Source organism: Piliocolobus tephrosceles, chromosome 6, assembly GCF_002776525.5.
Source record: "Piliocolobus tephrosceles isolate RC106 chromosome 6, ASM277652v3, whole genome shotgun sequence".
NCBI classification, from domain to species: Eukaryota; Metazoa; Chordata; class Mammalia; order Primates; family Cercopithecidae; genus Piliocolobus; species Piliocolobus tephrosceles.
The window spans coordinates 145,157,331-145,174,738 of record NC_045439.1 but is presented as its reverse complement, the minus strand read 5'-3'; the positions used below and the strand labels follow the sequence as shown (position 1 = coordinate 145,174,738).

Here is a 17,408-nt window from a genome sequence, read left to right as displayed (position 1 = left end):
GGCTAGTTTTTTGTATTTTTTAGTAGAGACGGGGTTTCACCATGTTAGCCAGGATGGTCTCGATCTCCTGACCTCGTGATCCACCTTTCTCGGCCTCCCAAAGTGCTGGGATTAGAGGCTTGAGCCACCGCGCCCGGCCGCAGCTGCTATTCTTAAACATGTCATATTCATAGTGGAATATACCCACTGATCATCAGGACAAGAACCTACACATATAATTCAGTCATATGTGTAGGTTCAGGATTATTATTACTAATTAGCTAAGCAGAAAAATTATGACTTACTGTCTTGGGAATTGACTAAGACCTGAAAATATTTATGGAATTTTCTGGAAGTCTTTAACCTGGCTGCCATGGGATATCTGCTAATAACTGAAACGTAATTTCATTGTTTTATTTAAAGTGTCAGCAAAGAAGCCTTAAACAGTAAAAATCCTCAACTCCATAAAGAAGATGAACCAGCATGGAAACCTGTGAAGTTAGCTGGGCCAGGCCAAAGAGAGGTAAGTATTGGGTCTTGTTTATCTATCTTCTATGCAAAAGAGATGTACATTATTTTGGAAATTGTTATTCTTGTAGGTAGAGCACCTCATCTACCCATTTACTCCCAAGTGTTTTTAGAGAAAGAAGCCATGGGCTGAGATTGTTATAATTATGGAGGTGTGCTCCAGGCAGGGAATGGTGCATAAGAATCCAGTTGCTAAGAAAAAGAAGGCAATTTGTGCAAGTGACTTTGTTGACTTATTATGGCAGTGAAAGATGACTTCTTTGGCTATGTAGAACAGTGTAGATTTAGCTTTCATTCTAGTCCTTCGTCCAGAGTAATGTATCAAATTCCTTTTGGTCATCCCTGTCACTTCTAGTGGAAAGGGCATGGTGGGGTGGAGGGATATTTCAAGAAATTCATGAGCCCTCTGATGTCTTTCATTGGCATCATCTCAAAAAGAAAAAAAACCCCAAACATTGTTGTGTTATTTGTTTTATCATTTGGTCAAGCAGGTTGCCAGACCGGCCCATAAAAAGAAAGCTCGAATGGCGCGGACGCGCTCCGATTTCTTGACTAGAGGTACTTTTGCCGATGGGGAGGGGGATACAGAGGAAGATGATTACGATGACATTATTGAGCCCCTTCTCTCCCTTGACCAAGCTTCTCACTGTGAGCTAGGGCCTACACCCAGCCTGGATCAGGCCTCTCACAGTGACTCCGAAATGGTAATTTTACAGCAATATAAGAAAAATAGCAAGCAAATCTGATGGAAATAGTCTTTGCTAATCTAAAGCTAACCTTCACAGCTTCTTCCCATGTAATGGTTTGTACATGGGAAACCTCAGTGAACACAGCAACTAAGCTAAACCTTAATTTAATAGAACTCAAATAAATGGCACTTTAAAAAGGTATGAATTAGGCAAAAGTAAGATTCTTTGACTTAGCACTAATGTAGAAATTTTCCATGTTGTATCTTAAAAGGTCTAGAGCAGTGGTCCTTACATTTTTTCTGTAAAAGGTCAGATAATAAATATTTTAGACTTTGTGGGGCATATAGTCTCTATTGCAACTACCTAACTTAACAACTTAACTCAGCCACTGTAGTGTGAAAGCAGCCGTAGACACTAAGTAAACAAATGGGCGTGACTGCATGACTGTCTTGTAATAAAACTGCAAAAACAGACAGTAGATTTTATTTGACCTGTTGTCCATAGTTTACTGATCCTTGGTTTAGTTTACTGATCCTTGCTCTAAAATAATCCAGTAGCTTTTAGCTACAATGCACTTTTACATTTTTTGCCTGTAAACTTGCTTCCTCCACCTCACTTTTCACTGATAAGAAATAAACATGAATTTTTAAACATATAGGGAGCAAAAAGTGTCTTCCTGGACCAACCCAGCCAAATAGAAGGCTATATGTAATGTGAATTTGCATTAATCACACAATATAACATTGGTGTTGCGTTTGAATAAAGCTGCACTATTTTAAGCTAAGAATATAACTATATCATCTTCTCAGCCCAAATCAGGTGTATATGTGGTTTGACAAGTATTAGTGTATTGATGGGTATATTAAGGCAAATAGTTTCATTTTGGAATTGTCCTAGAAATATATAATGTAAGGACCATATGTCTACTGTGAACCAAAACATCACTGATGAAGTGGAGTGAAATAACATTTTATTTCCATGCATATCTGTAACTGTGCTCTCTAATATTCTTTAGTGTCTGTCAATTATTGGAGAAAAATTTTAGAATGATCTTTATTTGACTCATTAAATATTCTATCTTTGAACTATTTTAAGCTGTTTGAATTGTCAAAGATCTAGTTAATTGAAATTTCTCCTATTGTCCAGAATGACCTCGTTGTCTTTTTCTTTTGTTGGAGGTATACCCAGTTTTTAAGTGAAAAAACTGATGTTTTATGAAGGCAAAAACAACAAAAAGAGAAGAATGCAGGACAAGTCCCCTGATTAGATAAATGAGTCATTAACCTGAGCCGAACTGTAGGATTATAGAAATTGGAAACATTCTGTGTATCTGTTAATATATATAATTAGAGCCAAAATCTTCAGTGTAGAATAAAATAACAGCATTTTGGAGGTACCCTGTATTTGAGTTATAAATAAGGAAATATACTGTGTTATCTGATTAACAGTTAAATACGAAATTATGTAATGGAATAAACTAATTTTAATGAGAAGTCCTGCTTTGTCTAGTGTACATAGATTTATTGTTTGCAGAAAAACTTTGGCATTTATGACTGCTGTTTTGTTCCTGAGAGTTTCCTTTGTAACAACCCTTAGTCCTTTTGGTGATAGACTTTTTTTACACCGGGAACTTTTACTGAGATGAACCAGGAAGTTGGGCTTTCTGCTTGGAGCATTCAGCTCCTTTCAGTGTTCTAGCCTCTGTTCACCTGCTTGACGGTCACTGCATGCCAGTAGTTGTAGAGCACTTCCCTGCACAGTGTGTTAGTCATGTCTCCAGCTTTCTCCTTTCCTTCTCTTTCATCACGAGCTATTTTAGGAAAAGGTGGTGGTGCTTGTTTCTTGTGGACACTGCATGAAGAAGCTTTGCTTTGTAGAATATGCGGATAGATACTTACTGGGGTTGGGGATGGGGTGGGTAGGAACAATTTTTAAATGTGTTTCTCTTTTTATTTATCTTGAGAATATTCCATGTTCTAACATTATCTGATACTGTGAAGATGAAGATGTATTGTGTCTAAATAAAATCTACTGCTATCTCACAATCTAGATATTTTCTGGATTTTAAATGGATTTGATTTTCTAGGTCCATGGAGTTTTAAAAACTGGATTTTTTTTTTTTCTGAACAAACTGATTTTATTACTCTGAAGTGTGTCATTAAATCTTGGAAGAAATTGCTGTATGACCTTTCTAATTGTGAAGTAACTCAATCTAATGGGATAAAGACTTTCACAAATGAAGGAGATTTCATAAGCATTACCTGTTGAGTTTCTAAATTATTAATCAGTTGTTACCTGCTCTAGGAGGGGAAACAAGTGTAGTAGTTTCCCTCCTTAGTGACTTTGGTGTTTTTTAACCTCTTACTTCAAACTCTGCCATTTGAATAACTGTTTAGTTTCTGTATGCTGCTCTCACTCCATTTTTATACACACCATGTTGGCATTTATTCAAGAAGAATGGCATGTTCTGCTAAACATTTTTTTTTAAAGTAGCTTTTATATATTTTTTTAGTGTCTCCGTTTTCTGGATGGTAAGCGGGTTAGTAAAATCATTTCTATTCCTTATTTATAGGATTAGTATTAGAAACATTACACTTTTCTCTATACGGTTTTCTTTTATCATCCCCCAAATTTAAAGCAATCATCTCTATGGATATGACTCCTGAATAGTTCTCCAGAATTTCAATCTTCATTACTTACAGCATAGTAAAATTAAGTTTCTCATTATTCCCCCCAAACTGCTGTCACTTCTTATATTCCTGTTTCTGCTGTTCTCTGAGATACTCTCTAATCCGTATCTGTGTTGAATTTTCTTTCTCTCTGATGTCTATTCCATGGACTGCCAGAAAAACCTGTTGATCAAACAAAGCTGTTTATTAGCTTATTACAGTAAGAGAAAACCCACTTTGACTGTGTCTTGGTAATATCTCACAAGGGAGAAGTCAGGAGAGGATATTCATAAAGTTTTAGGACCTGGGCTAGGTGATTTTGAGGTCGGTCTTGCATAGTAGAAAACTGGTTGTTACTGAGCAAAGTTTATTACGTAAGAGTTTGGGATTGTCAGCCTTAAGACAGCAGCCACACTGTTGACTATACACTTACTATTCATATGTGTATTTTATTCCTCTAAAAAAAGTCAGGACCAGTTTATAGCATTAAAGTATCTGTTCTTTGAAGATTTGGCAGAATTTTTTTATGAAACCACCTGGGAGTGGTACTTTTTTGTGGTGTAGTTCCTTGGTAAGTTTTTCTTTTTTTCTTCTAGGGAAATTTGTCTTTTTTAAACCTTTTATCTGACAGGGTCAATTTTGGTAAACACTTTTTTCTTATAAAATTATCAATTTCATCTAACTTTTCAATTTATTTGCATAGAGGTCTGGAAAGTAAGAGCTGGGCACAGAGGCATGTGCCTGTAGTCCCAGCTACTCAGAAGGCCGAGGCAGGAGGATAACTGGAGCCCAGGAGTGCAAGGATGCAGTGAGCTGTGATCGTATCACTGCACTCCAGCCTGGGCAACAGAGCAAGACCCTGTCTCTTAAAAAAAAAAAAAAAAAAAAAGATTTGTTAGACTCAAACAGTACTCAGTCTAAGGCTAATTATTCTTGACTTTTGAGGTGAGATCCTCTGTACACTTTGCCCAGTGCCCTGGGAATCATAAAGTTATATCCTCTGGCTCTTGGGCATAGACACTTGCTGACCTTTTGTGAGTGATGGGCTCAATTACCTTTAATCCTTTGAAGTGATCTTTTTCCTGGTCTTGGGTTGTTTTCTCATACAAAGTGTTGATTAGTACTCAAGCTGCATATTCAATGTGGACCTTCTGTAGATCTCTAGAGTTCTGTCTTTGTGCTTCCCACTCCTCTCCAGTACTCTGTCTTTTGGTCTCTAGTCATCATGTTCACTTTGGACTTCCAGCTTCATGTGTTCCACTCAGAGTCTGTCAAGTTTCACCTGGTTTCCTTCTCTCTGCATCACGGCCTAGAAACTCTCAAGGCAGTAAGATGGGACAAGTGTAGGACATACTTCCTTTTTTCCCCATCTCTCAGGGATATCTGTCCATTGTTTTAAACATTGCGGTTTCATATTATTTTGTCTGGGTTTTTTGTTGATTTCATGTAAGAGGGTAGACCAGATCCCTATTACTTCATCTTTGCCAACTTAGGGTATTTCCTCTTTCTGTTAATAGGCCATAGTCACACAGTCCAAAAGACTAAAGAAAGAATATTATAACTACAGAAAAATGAAATATTAGGAAATGACTTGAATAGATAACAAGAAATTCTCTCCTCAGGGACAGGATTGTCTTTAGAGGGACACATTTTAAACAAATGGAACAAGAACTGCCAATTAAAAATCAGGTCACAGTTTGATAGCCTTATAAGTTGTTTATAATTTAGACCATTAATGATAGTAATGAGCCTTTATTCTTTCGTCTTTTGGCTCTTTAAAAATTATTGTATATTCCATCTCTTTTAAATTATTGATTAGATACATGAAGAATTTATACTAGCAAGTTAAGCCATAAAAGTAATAGCCACCTTTTGGGATAAATAAAAGGAGATTTGAAAAACAATAGTTAGCGGTCTAGATTTATTAGATCCTGCATCTTTTGTCTATATCTTTAAATGGTTTTCACTTTCTTGCCTTTCCACTTGAGATTCCTTTTTAAATTGTCAGAAAATATGAACTAGATCCTGTTTATTTCATTGACCAAGTCCTCTTTATTTCAGATTACTTTATATAGAGTTTTCAGTAGGCTCTATTATTTCAATGAATCTCTGAATAATATGAATGTTTTTGTGTGTTTTTAAATAGCTCAAGTAATTCTATAACCTGAATTTTAATTACAGTGCTATCATATATTTACTTGGCATTAAATCTTTCACATATGTAATTATTACAGACATCACAGCGATTTTCATCAGTTGATGAACAAGCAAAGCTTCATAAGACTATGTCTCAAGGAGAGATTACCAAGTTGGCAGTGAGACAGAAGGCTTCAGATTCAGATATAAGGTATAAAGTATACATAGAATTAATAGGGGTAATATAATTTTATTTGATAATTGACTATAGTTAAGTACTGAGCTTTTTTAAAAAACCGGAATTGATAGGCCACTTTTGAAATTAAGCTTATTTACCAATTTTTCAAGAAATGGTAAGTACCTACTGTTTATAGGCGCATAGTAGTTCAGATATGTATTGAAGAGAAGAAAAGAAAAATTTCCCTCAACCCTCATAAGTTCATGGTTGGGACAGAATCCTGTAACAAAAGACAGATTAACAAGAGAAAAATATGCAAGTTAGTGCATATAGTACATGCACATCATACAGAGGAAAAGTAACTCAAAACAGTGGTTTAGGAATCTGACTTATATATTGTCTTCAACAATGAACAGTAAATTTTAGAGAAGTGACAAGACAAAGATAAGCAGTTTCAGGCTTCCAAAGGTGACAAAAGTGTGGGAAGGTAAATTTATGGGGAAACTAATGGAGTAAAATTGGTAGATTCCTCTGATGTCATTTCTAGGTGATAAAGATCTACACTGTCTCCAGTGATTAACTTCTGTCCTTGTTGGTAGAGAGGGAAGAAAGAACACCTTTACAAATTTATATCCTGCTTTTAGGGGAACAGGAGGATAGAGAGCTTTTCTGCATCTACTTCTTAATTGCCTTTGGCTTAAAAATATTTATCTCAGAGAGGAATACTTTGGGGTGGCACATACTGATTCCTTTCAATATAATGAGCTTTATCTCCCTCTATACTTAGCAGTATGATTTGGGGAAAGTCTCCAAATCGTTATATGACTTATGGTATTTTGTTGTAAAAGAAGCTGAGACTAAATAAGATTTAGTGTTATTTAGATGAGACTAAATAAGTGCGAGCTTTGGACTTGGATTCTGTTCTGAGGTAAGTATTTTAGAAATGGAACTGAAAAGGACTTTCAGGAGATAATTCTTTTCTCTTTAAGAGAGCTCACGGAATTTTTATTTTTCAAATAAATATCTTTGTCCCTCATTATGTTGTATAAGCATTTGGGCCTCACTGAAAACTTACAAGATTATGTTGAAATTTTTCTGGTTCATAACCATATTAAAGACCACTTTTTCACTGACCATAGAGGTATAATTTAAGGTAACCCAAATCCAGAGCAGATAATACTAGAAATCAAATATTGAGAAATAAGATCTAACACAGTAGAAGAACATACATCTGGAAATAATAGATTATGTATATTTAATTTCCACATCATCCCCCACAATTGCTAAAATGACAAAATCTACAAAGGACTATTCTCCCCTTCAAAAAAACTCAGAAGTGAAAACAACTGCAATAAAACTATAGAATCCAAAAAGTAAATGGACTTTAAATTTTAAATATGTTAATACATACAAGAAAGCCAAATCCTAATCCAGCTAAGTAAAGCTGAGAAAGATACATCTAACTGGTTGACCTTACCTAATTATAGCAGAACAAGAAATTTATTATCTGGAAAGTATAAACCAGATAAACTGGATCTGGAGTTTACTAGGTACAATTGAGGGCTGGGGCACATATTTGGAACATAGGGATTTAATGACTGTTTACATACAGAATGTTAAGATTTCCCAGCCTTCGTCATTTCCCATACCCTCTGAGCAAATAGTTCAAAGAGTTTACTATCAGGAGCTCTCCCTGCAAAGTCAGCCAACCAGATAACCCTATAAGGCAGACCATACTTTAGCAGCCCCACCAAGGCACATTAGAGCTTCCAAGCAGCCTGTTATTTTTTTTATCCCTACTTTAAATAATAATCACATACCACTGATCACCATACATTTGAGGAAATACCTTATATTGAAACCAAAACTAACAGATAAAATACAACTTGGAAGAAATCAACTATGCAGGGAATAGAACACTTCAAGATAGACAACTATAACTATCAACAGACCTTCTGCATAACAAATACAATTGTATTCATGAAACCAAATGGTGTATGAAAGAGAAACATTCATAATAAAAAGAGCTTTTGAAAATTAAAAATATGATAACATAAAGGAGCAACTCAAGAATCAGAAGGAAAGTTGAGGACATATCTCAGAACGTTGAGCAAAAAATGAAGAAATGGAAGAGATGGGAATATTAGAAGCTCCATTCAGGAGATCCAGTGACCCAATGGTAGGAACTTTGGAAAGATAGAACCAAGAAAATGGAGGATAAATTATTAATAAAATAATTCAGCCAAATTTTACGGAACTGAAGGACATGATTTTCCAGATTCGAAGATGCCACTGAGTGCCCAACATAATGGATGAAAACAGACCCATACCAAAAGACATGTTATGAAACAAAAGAGACAAAAGGAATCATTGTTATAATGATGAAAGTAGCTTTTCAAATAACAACTGCACAGCAAGCAATGAGGGAAACCACTCCAAATTGGAGCAAGTTAGAAGGCTCTGGGAGAGATTTTTTTCAATAAAATGAAACTGAGAAAGTACCTAATATATATTTGAATGTATTGAGAGTTGATACAAATGGGGAAACACGTGGAGGTGAATTGTATATAGAAAATGAGCAAATGAAAAACAGTTTTCATGAGCAAATTTTAAAAATCCTCTAGAATAAAGTAGATTGTTTAGGGAATTACATCCCTCAATTGTGAATATTATTTACATAATAAAAATAAATACTGAATATTATTAAAAGTAAATACTGAATATTGATCTAACTAAAATTACAGTATAATTCTACGGTCAGTAACTACATGCCATTGTTATCGCAAGGTACTTCTTTGATGTATATTATGAAAGCGTATATAAGCAGTAAGAAGAGGCAATACAATATAATAGATGTGGTTCCGAATTTTTCACTCACTGTGAAACTTTCGGAAAGTTACCTAATATTTAAGTCTCCAGTTTTTCACCTGTATCATATTTATACTAGTTTGTTAAAAGCAAAGTTGTTACTATCACCTGGTCTTTAAAAAAAAAGAAAAAAGAAAATTTGATATTATAATTAAATTTTGTAAGCACTGTGCCTAGAGCATGATACAAGTTCAAATAAGTGACTGTTATTAGTAATACTAATAACTCGTGAGTATAAAATAGTGACATTAAAGCTTTTATTTTGTACTGGTGAGTGGAAAGATTTAAAATTCTGTGTGCATCATGATAGCAGTGATATAAAACTTGCCATACTTATGGATGAAGACTGGAAGGAAATGACAAATAAAGGTAAACTAATGTTTAATTTTAGAGTGGTAGGATTATTAGTGATTTCTTTAAAAAGTATTTTCTTTGTTGTTAAATTGTGTATATACTAAATCCAAGCTGGATGGAGGACAAGAATGAAAAGAAACCAGTTTGGGAATTAGAAAACTTGAGTTAGAATTCTAGCTCCACTGCTTTGTGGCTGTTTTATTTTAGAAAAATTATTTAACTTCTCTCGGTTTTGCTATTTCTATATTCAAGATGTTTCCTCATCTGAATATAGAAATAACAAAACCCAGAGAAGTTTAATAATTTTTCACCTTCCAGGTGAAGTTTAAATGCAAAATTAAAGATAAATATACTTGGCCGGGCGTGGTGGCTCAAGCCTGTAATCCCAGCACTTTGGGAGGCTGAGACGGGTGGATCACGAGGTCAGGAGATCGAGACCATCCTGGCTAATACGGTGAAACCCCGTCTCTACTAAAAAAAATACAAAAAACTACCCGGGCAAGGTGGCGGGCGCCTGTAGTCCCAGCGACTGGGGAGGCTGAGGCAGGAGAATGGCGTGAAACCGGGAGGCGGAGCTTGCAGTGAGCTGAGATCCGGCCACTGCACTCCAGCCTGGGCGACAGAGCGAGACTCCATCTCAAAATAAATAAATAAATAAATAAATAAGTAAATATACTTAATTTAAATGTGAAGCTTAAATGAACTAATATACATAGAAGGTTTGTAAAGCTTAAAGTGATATATACAAATATCACTGAGATACTCTAATTTCCATTTTTACCTTTATGTCTTTAAACAGACCTCAGAGAACTAAGATGAGATTCTGGGCCAAAGGGAAACAAGGGGAGAAGAAGACGACCAGAGTGAAACCTACTACCCAGTCAGAGGTTTCGCCACTCTTCACAGGCGCAGATGTGATTCCAGCTCATCAGTTTCCAGATGGTAAAAGTGGCGAAAGAGTGGAGCTTATGTTCATAATTTCTGTTCACTCTTTCCAAAAGTTTCCTATTCCTGTAGTATTCATAATGTCAATTCTGTTGGCTGGATGTTCTAATGAGATAGGACCAGCATTGTTAAATCCTTCCTTAACTAAAAAATAAAGTTACATTTTTTCTACAGTAGAAGTTCCCAAAAAATGTGTCACAAAACAATGAAGCAGCAACCACCTCAAAAATGACTATGTATCATAGGTTAGTCTTAGTTTTCTAAACTGTAAAAATGTAGCCATTATTCATTCATTTAACCTATGTATTACTGGTTATAGCTAATAGCAGCTAATATTTGAGTGCTTACTGCATGCAAGGCACTGTGGTAAGCATATTATGGTTATTAAGTCAGTTGCTCCTCACAACAGTTTTTTGAGAGTTGGTATGCTTATTATTCCCAATTTATGGATGAGAAAACTCAGGCACAGAGAAGTTTTTTTATTAGGCTAGGCACGATGGTTCACACCTGTAATCCCAGCACTTTGGGAGACTGTGGTGGGCAGATCACATGAGTCCAGGAATTCAACACCAGCCTGGGCACATAGTGAAACCCCATCTCTACAAAAAATATAAAATTTAGCCAGGCATGGAGGCATGTGCCTGCAGTCCCAGCTACTTGGGAGGCTGAGGTAGGAGGATCACTTGAGTCTGGGAAGTTGAGGCTACAGTGAGCTGTGACCACACCACTGCACTTCAGCCTGGGAGACAGAGTGAGACCCTGTCTCAAATAAATAAATAAAAATGAAAAGTTATTTATGTATGTACATATGGTAACTGGAAGAGCTAAGAGTTGAATCCAGGCAGTCCTGCTCCAGAGTCCACGGTCTTAACCACTATGTTGTATATTAAGTACTTGCTATATTTTAGTATCTAGCAGATGCCTGGCACTTTATAATAGCTCTTATTTTTCAATTTTAGAGACAAGGTCTCACTGTGTTGCTTAGCCTGGAGTGGTGTGATCACAGCTCACTGTAATCTCTAACTTCTGGGCTCAATCTGTCCTCCCACCTCAGCCTCTCAGAGTGCTGGGATTACAGCCATCAGCCACCATGCCCAGTCCCATAGCTCTTATTTTAACTTTCTGGGCATGCAGCATAACACATTTGAGAAGTACTCAACAGTTAGTTCATCTTTCAGAAAACTGACCTCTCTAAATGGGAAAATTACTTATTCTCCATGTTATCCTAATGTTAGAAGATTACCCCTTCTTCTCAAGCCCTTTTCTCAGGTATGCCTGAGAGTTGTTAGCTACTACGTGAAGATACCAACTATCTTCAACAGGGATATACATCCAAGGTGGGTATATGGTAATGTGGGTGAAATACCAGCATTGACCAAAATAGAAAGAGGTCCTTGGAAGAAAGTTTAAGGCAGGATAGAACAGACCCAGTTAAAATAAGAAACCAAAATCTTCCCATATCTAGGATAAAATAGAGAAACAAGGAGGAAAGATCATCAAGCTTCCCAGAGGGATGGATGGGCTTGAGCTCTCTATGACAGAGGAAAAAATGGTGGAAAGGTAGTTAGACCCCTGTTTTTGTATCTTACGGCTTTGCTTCTACCAGTTGACAAATGGATGTGGATAAAACCAATAACAAGTTAAATGAATACTACAGGTTTGGGAAACTAGGAATTCCCTGCTATTGAGTGACTAAGGTGATCAGTTTCTTTTATCTGGTTGACAGTCATCATTCGAAGTTTTTTATTTCCCACAATTATGTATTCTTTGCTGCTCATTCTCAAGAAAGAAGTATAAACTCTAATTGAAAATTCATATTATAAGCAAACTTTGTTGTGTGTTTGCTTCATAATGACACATGTATAAAAGTTAGGATTATAGCTTTTTATTTGTATTTGGAAAAAATGTATTAAGGTAGCCCTTGTTTTTAATGCTAATATGGGATTATGGATAATTTCTTTCATAAATGTTTATTTTATTAATAAGAAAGATACTGACTTTGCTAAATAAAATAGATACTTAATATAGCTAAGCTGTATAACAGAATTAAAATCAGTTGATATATGTTTGAATATAGTTGTAGCCTATATCTTTTTATTCTTTACTCTCATGTCGTAGTTGAGATTGGGTTTGTCTCAATTCCTGCCTGAGGTGGTATTTAGCATGTAGGAGGCTACTTTTTTCCTTTATTGTCAAAGTTAGTTTAGATAGAATCAGGATATACCATTGGACAGAAGGTAAAGAGCATACACGTTGAGAAGACAAGCATGTGAAATGAGAGGAGGCCAACATTCTCATCAAGCTCCAGATAGGACTTTGGCAAATCTGGTTTAGTTCTAAATTGTAATGGGCTACATGGAATCTAATTTCTCTGTTGTAAACATTTGCAGAGAAAAATTGTAGAGAAAATAAATTGACAGTTATGTGGGGGATGTTTAAGAAAATCCTAAATGCTGAAGAGACCCAAGCAGAAGTTGAGTTACTTGGCTCCCTAACAGGTTGCCAGCAATCACCAAATGTTATCACGGAAGTATTCAGGACTTTAGACTGTAGTAAAGAAATAATAATAATTATCAAACTCCACTAGTTTGTTGGATTTGTATATAGCTACACATGTTGTTTCAAACGTGTAGCAAAGCTATGACTTTGTTAACAGTGAGTATTTAATATGCTAGTATGGTTAGATATTCTCTTCTTTTCTTTGGGACTGAGGTCTTTGGGATCTAACTTGGTGTCCTGCAAAGCATTTCTATCCAGGTTTTTAATATCAGACCTCAGCTTCTTGGGAGATAGGATATCGTTTCCCTTCAAAAAGTGGTAATTTTTAAATACATTTTCTGTACAAATGTGCCGTCTGGATTTATTGCTTAGCTGCCTGACTTCAAACATTAATGTTACTTTGCTTTTCATATATTTGCATGTTTCCTTCAGTGACTTACTAAAGGAACCTTAAAAAGAAGGATGTGAAGATTATCAATATATTTACTAAATGTGTCCTTTCGGGTCTTCTATCTTGAATTGTAGAATTAGCTCAATATCACCCAACACCTCCTTTGAGCCCAGAACTCCCTGGAAGTTGCCGGAAGGAGTTCAAAGAGAATAAAGAACCTTCTCCAAAGGCTAAGCGCAAGCGAAGTGTGAAGATTAGCAACGTGGCTTTGGATTCTATGCATTGGCAAAATGACTCTGTCCAGATCATAACAAGTGTCAGTGATTTAAAAAGCATGGATGAATTTCTTCTGAAAAAGGTACACTTTATTTGCCAAGTTAGGCCCCTTAGCAAGTCTGTCTATGGAATACTTGTGTATATCAGGATATATCTTCTAGATATCAAAATTACATAGGCTTCCATGCTTTAGATGGTCTGTTCTTTACCAGAAAGGTGCAAATAATAGAATATGCATTAGTCAGACTGGGTAGACAGGATTTAAGGTTGTAGGCTTTAGTAGTGACTTTAATTTTACTAAAATTGTCCCATTTCATATGGGAAGGTGCAACTTGTTGCATGCAGGAGTTTTCTTGTAACAGTGTTAGAAGGGACCTTAGAAATCATGGATCAGTAATTATAGTTTGACTATCTAGTCATGCTTTTACCTGAGTCCTATAATAGCCTGTGACTTGCACTCTGAGGACAGTCATTGTGGAAGAGACAATACATGGCTACTGTTGTATTTACTTCTTTTCAATTAGTTGATTGTGTACCAAAACTGGTTTTGTGGTTCCCAGATGAATGACCTAGATAATGAAGACAGCAAGAAGGATACACTAGTGGATGTTGTATTTAAAAAAGCCCTGAAGGAATTTCGGCAGAATATCTTCAGCTTTTATTCATCTGCATTGGCGGTGAGTTGGACTATGTTAGGAGATATTTAGTAGTTCAGCATATGAAAAATTTGACAGTGCTGTAGAAGATAATACAAAAGCCCTGATTCACAAGAGATTTCTCCAGTTCCTTGTTTTTGTTTTAGGGATAGACAAGGAAAAACGTACTGAATGGTTTCAGATTAAAAGCTTACTTGAATTTCCTTCAGTAGCTTTTTCCCACCTTACAGCTGTTTTTTTTCGTCTTTTAAGATACTGACTTCAGATGTCCTGGGTATGATTCTGTTTTTCCCTGTGACTTTTCATAATCCTTTTAGCTGTATTGCTAGGGTATAATGTCTAATTTTCCTGTGTGAGGAATGCATTATATGTTTTCTTTTAATGGAATTAGGGCAGTTAGTTTATGGTCACTTATTTCTACTTATCAGTTTATATCACTTTGAGATTTACCTTATACTTTCACATGATATTGGCCATGTTTTAGAACATTTATTTTTGGTGTGTGCAATTAATGCTTTGGTCTATAGAAGCATTCGCGTTTATGAATTATCATATTCTGTAAAATAATTCATATTTTATTGGCTTTTCATTGTTCAATATATTAATTCACTGTGAAGAGAAAAATCAGGAAAACTTCTAAGTTTATACTCTACTTGGCTGGGTGCAGTGGCTCAAGCCTATAATCCCAGCACTTTGGGTGGCTGAGGCAGGTGGATCATGAGGTCAGGAGTTCGAGACCAGCCTGGGCAACATGATGAAACCCCGTCTCTACTGAAAATACAAAAATTAGCTGGGTATGGTGGTGTACACCTGTAATCCCAGCTACTAGGGAGGCTGAGGCAGGAGAATGGATTGAATCCATTCAATGGCTTGAGGTGGAGGTTGCAGTGAGCCAAGATCATGCCACTGGACTCCAACCTGGGTGACAGAGCAAGACTCTGTCTCAAAAAAAAAAAAAAAAAAAAAAATTCCAGATCTTATTTAAATAAAAGAAATTCTATTTCAGTTCTTGCAAATAATATGATGCTACTCTGGTCATGTCACTCTTCTTTGGAAAAATAAATTGGTTACTTAATATATCCTTAAGCAACAGTTCAAGTATTCATTCTTTCAATTTTAGAGTAGAACCATCTAAACAAGGTTCATTTCTGGGGAGGTAAGTAATTAAGAGGGATGCAAATAACCTTTATAGCTACATAAAATTAAAAAGTCACATTTAGAAGAGAAATTCTCGAGACTTCCTCAAATTATTACAGTTCAGTTTTTTACTAAAATTTAACATGTTTTATTCTGCATTCTTCCCATACTAGAGTGGGAGTTTACAAATGCCACATGATCTCATGGGCATGCTCGTTAGAAATTGTATCAGGATCTTCATCTTTATTCTAAATACTACCCCATTACAAGTGTAACCGCTCCTCTATATTTAAAGAGTTTCTTTATAAAACCATACGTTTCTTTTCTTATTGCTTATAGATGGATGATGGGAAAAGCATACGGTATAAAGACCTCTATGCACTGTTTGAACAGATTCTGGAAAAGACAATGAGGCTTGAGCAGCGTGATTCACTGGGTGAATCTCCAGTGAGAGTTTGGGTCAACACTTTTAAAGTGTTTTTAGATGAATATATGAACGAATTCAAGACTTCGGATTGCACAGCTACAAAGGTAAATGTGATATATTTTGATCACTAAAAGGATTTAATTATGAATTCTTTTTAAGAGCATTTGGGACATCTTATATTTGAGAAAACATTACAGGGAACATGTCAACTTAGCGCCACTTTAGATCCTCCAAACTTAATTCTGTCTTACAATTTATCAGACCATATTTTCTAAACCATCTGCAATCAATACATTGTTCACTGAGTTAAAACATAGTGTTCTGCCCTCAAGATTATACTCTTAGCTTTAATAGGGATCGGGGTGGGGCGCTGGCTCATGCCTGTAATCCTAGCACTTCGGGAGCCCTAGGTGGGCGGATAACTTGAAGTTAGGAGTTCGAGACCAGCCTGACCAGCCTGGCCAACATGGCAAAAACCTGTCTCTAGTAAATACACAAAAATTAGCTGGGCATGATGGCAGGCGCCTGTAATTTCAGCTACTCAGGAGGCTGAAGCAGGAGAATCACTTGAACCCAGGAGGCAGAGGTTGTAGTTAGCCAAGGTTACGCCACTGCACTCCATGGGTGGCAAAGCGAGACTCTGTCTCAAAAAAAAAAAAAAAAAAGAGATCAGTATCTGAATTTGCTTTTGAAAAATTATAGTTAAAGATGTGATTCATTGTATTACCCAGTGGCCTCTTTATAAAAACCTACAAATTATATTTATTCTTGAATTAGGTTTTAGGAAAGTATGTGTTTTGGGAAGTCTATATAATAATAATAACCTTTTTATTTTGAGTGCCCGTTATAGCCTGAGAATTGTACTCGGTGTTGTATATTTTATTTAATTCTTGCTTCAGCCTTAATTTTTATAAAATCCATATTACAGAAGAGACATCAGGCTTACACAAAGTTATCAATGTATTTCTTTTCAGTACCCCAGGTGAAATAATTAGATACCTATTCACATCAAGAATACCATCAATATTTTGTATTATGTTCCATTTTATTTTTAGTTATTCTACCTTATATGTATTTAGATTTCCAAAACCTCTTCAATCCCATTTTTGAAGTTGTCAGATATAAAAAAGTTCTGGAAAGTTCTTCAGTTCCAGATTTAGGTTAAGGTATTTATTTTATGCTGAAGAATATTCTTAGTAGGCTTGTACTGCCTTTGTTTTTAAGTTAAAAAGTTGGGTTTAGATTGTTCTGTACTGGCCGGGTGCAGTGGCTCACGCCTGTAATCCCAGCACTTTGGGAGGCCTAGACGGGTGGATGACGAGGTTGGGAGTTCAAGATCAGCCTGGCCAACACGGTAAAACCCCATCTCTACTGAAAACTACAAAAATTAGCCATGCATGGTGGCAGGCACCTGTGGTTCCGGCTACTCAGGAGGCTGAGGCAGAAGAATCACTTGAACCCGGGAGGTGGAGGTTGCAGTGAGCCACGATCGTGTCGGTGACAAGGCGAGACTCTGTCTCAGAAAAAAAAAAAAGATTGTTCTGTACTTTGGTTATCAGGAAATGTCATATGTAAAAGAGTTTTTCCATGTCCCAAATGTTACCTTTTTGTATATATATTTAGCTCCATGGTAGTTTTCTAGACCTAAAATATGGGAAGTAAAATCTTTAAAACAA

The 17,408-nt window shown here is 36.1% G+C and overlaps 1 protein-coding gene across 7 annotated transcripts in view; it reads left to right on the top strand.

Annotated features, from left to right (window-relative positions):
* The window catches only part of MYO9A (myosin IXA), a 312,565-nt gene that overhangs the window by 229,483 nt on the left and 65,674 nt on the right, over positions 1–17,408 (top strand). For 3 of the 7 annotated variants that reach the window (XM_031935820.1, XM_023220685.2, XM_023220683.2), the window contains exons 26-32: positions 403–502; positions 996–1,211; positions 6,100–6,212; positions 10,201–10,343; positions 13,371–13,594; positions 14,073–14,189; positions 15,645–15,836. In XM_031935820.1, coding sequence (XP_031791680.1) covers positions 403–502; positions 996–1,211; positions 6,100–6,212; positions 10,201–10,343; positions 13,371–13,594; positions 14,073–14,189; positions 15,645–15,836 — 1,105 coding nt within the window. The remainder of the gene's footprint in view (positions 1–402; positions 503–995; positions 1,212–6,099; positions 6,213–10,200; positions 10,344–13,370; positions 13,595–14,072; positions 14,190–15,644; positions 15,837–17,408) is intronic. The other 4 variants (XM_023220686.2, XM_023220684.2, XM_023220687.2 and 1 more) reach the window with 2 other exon arrangements.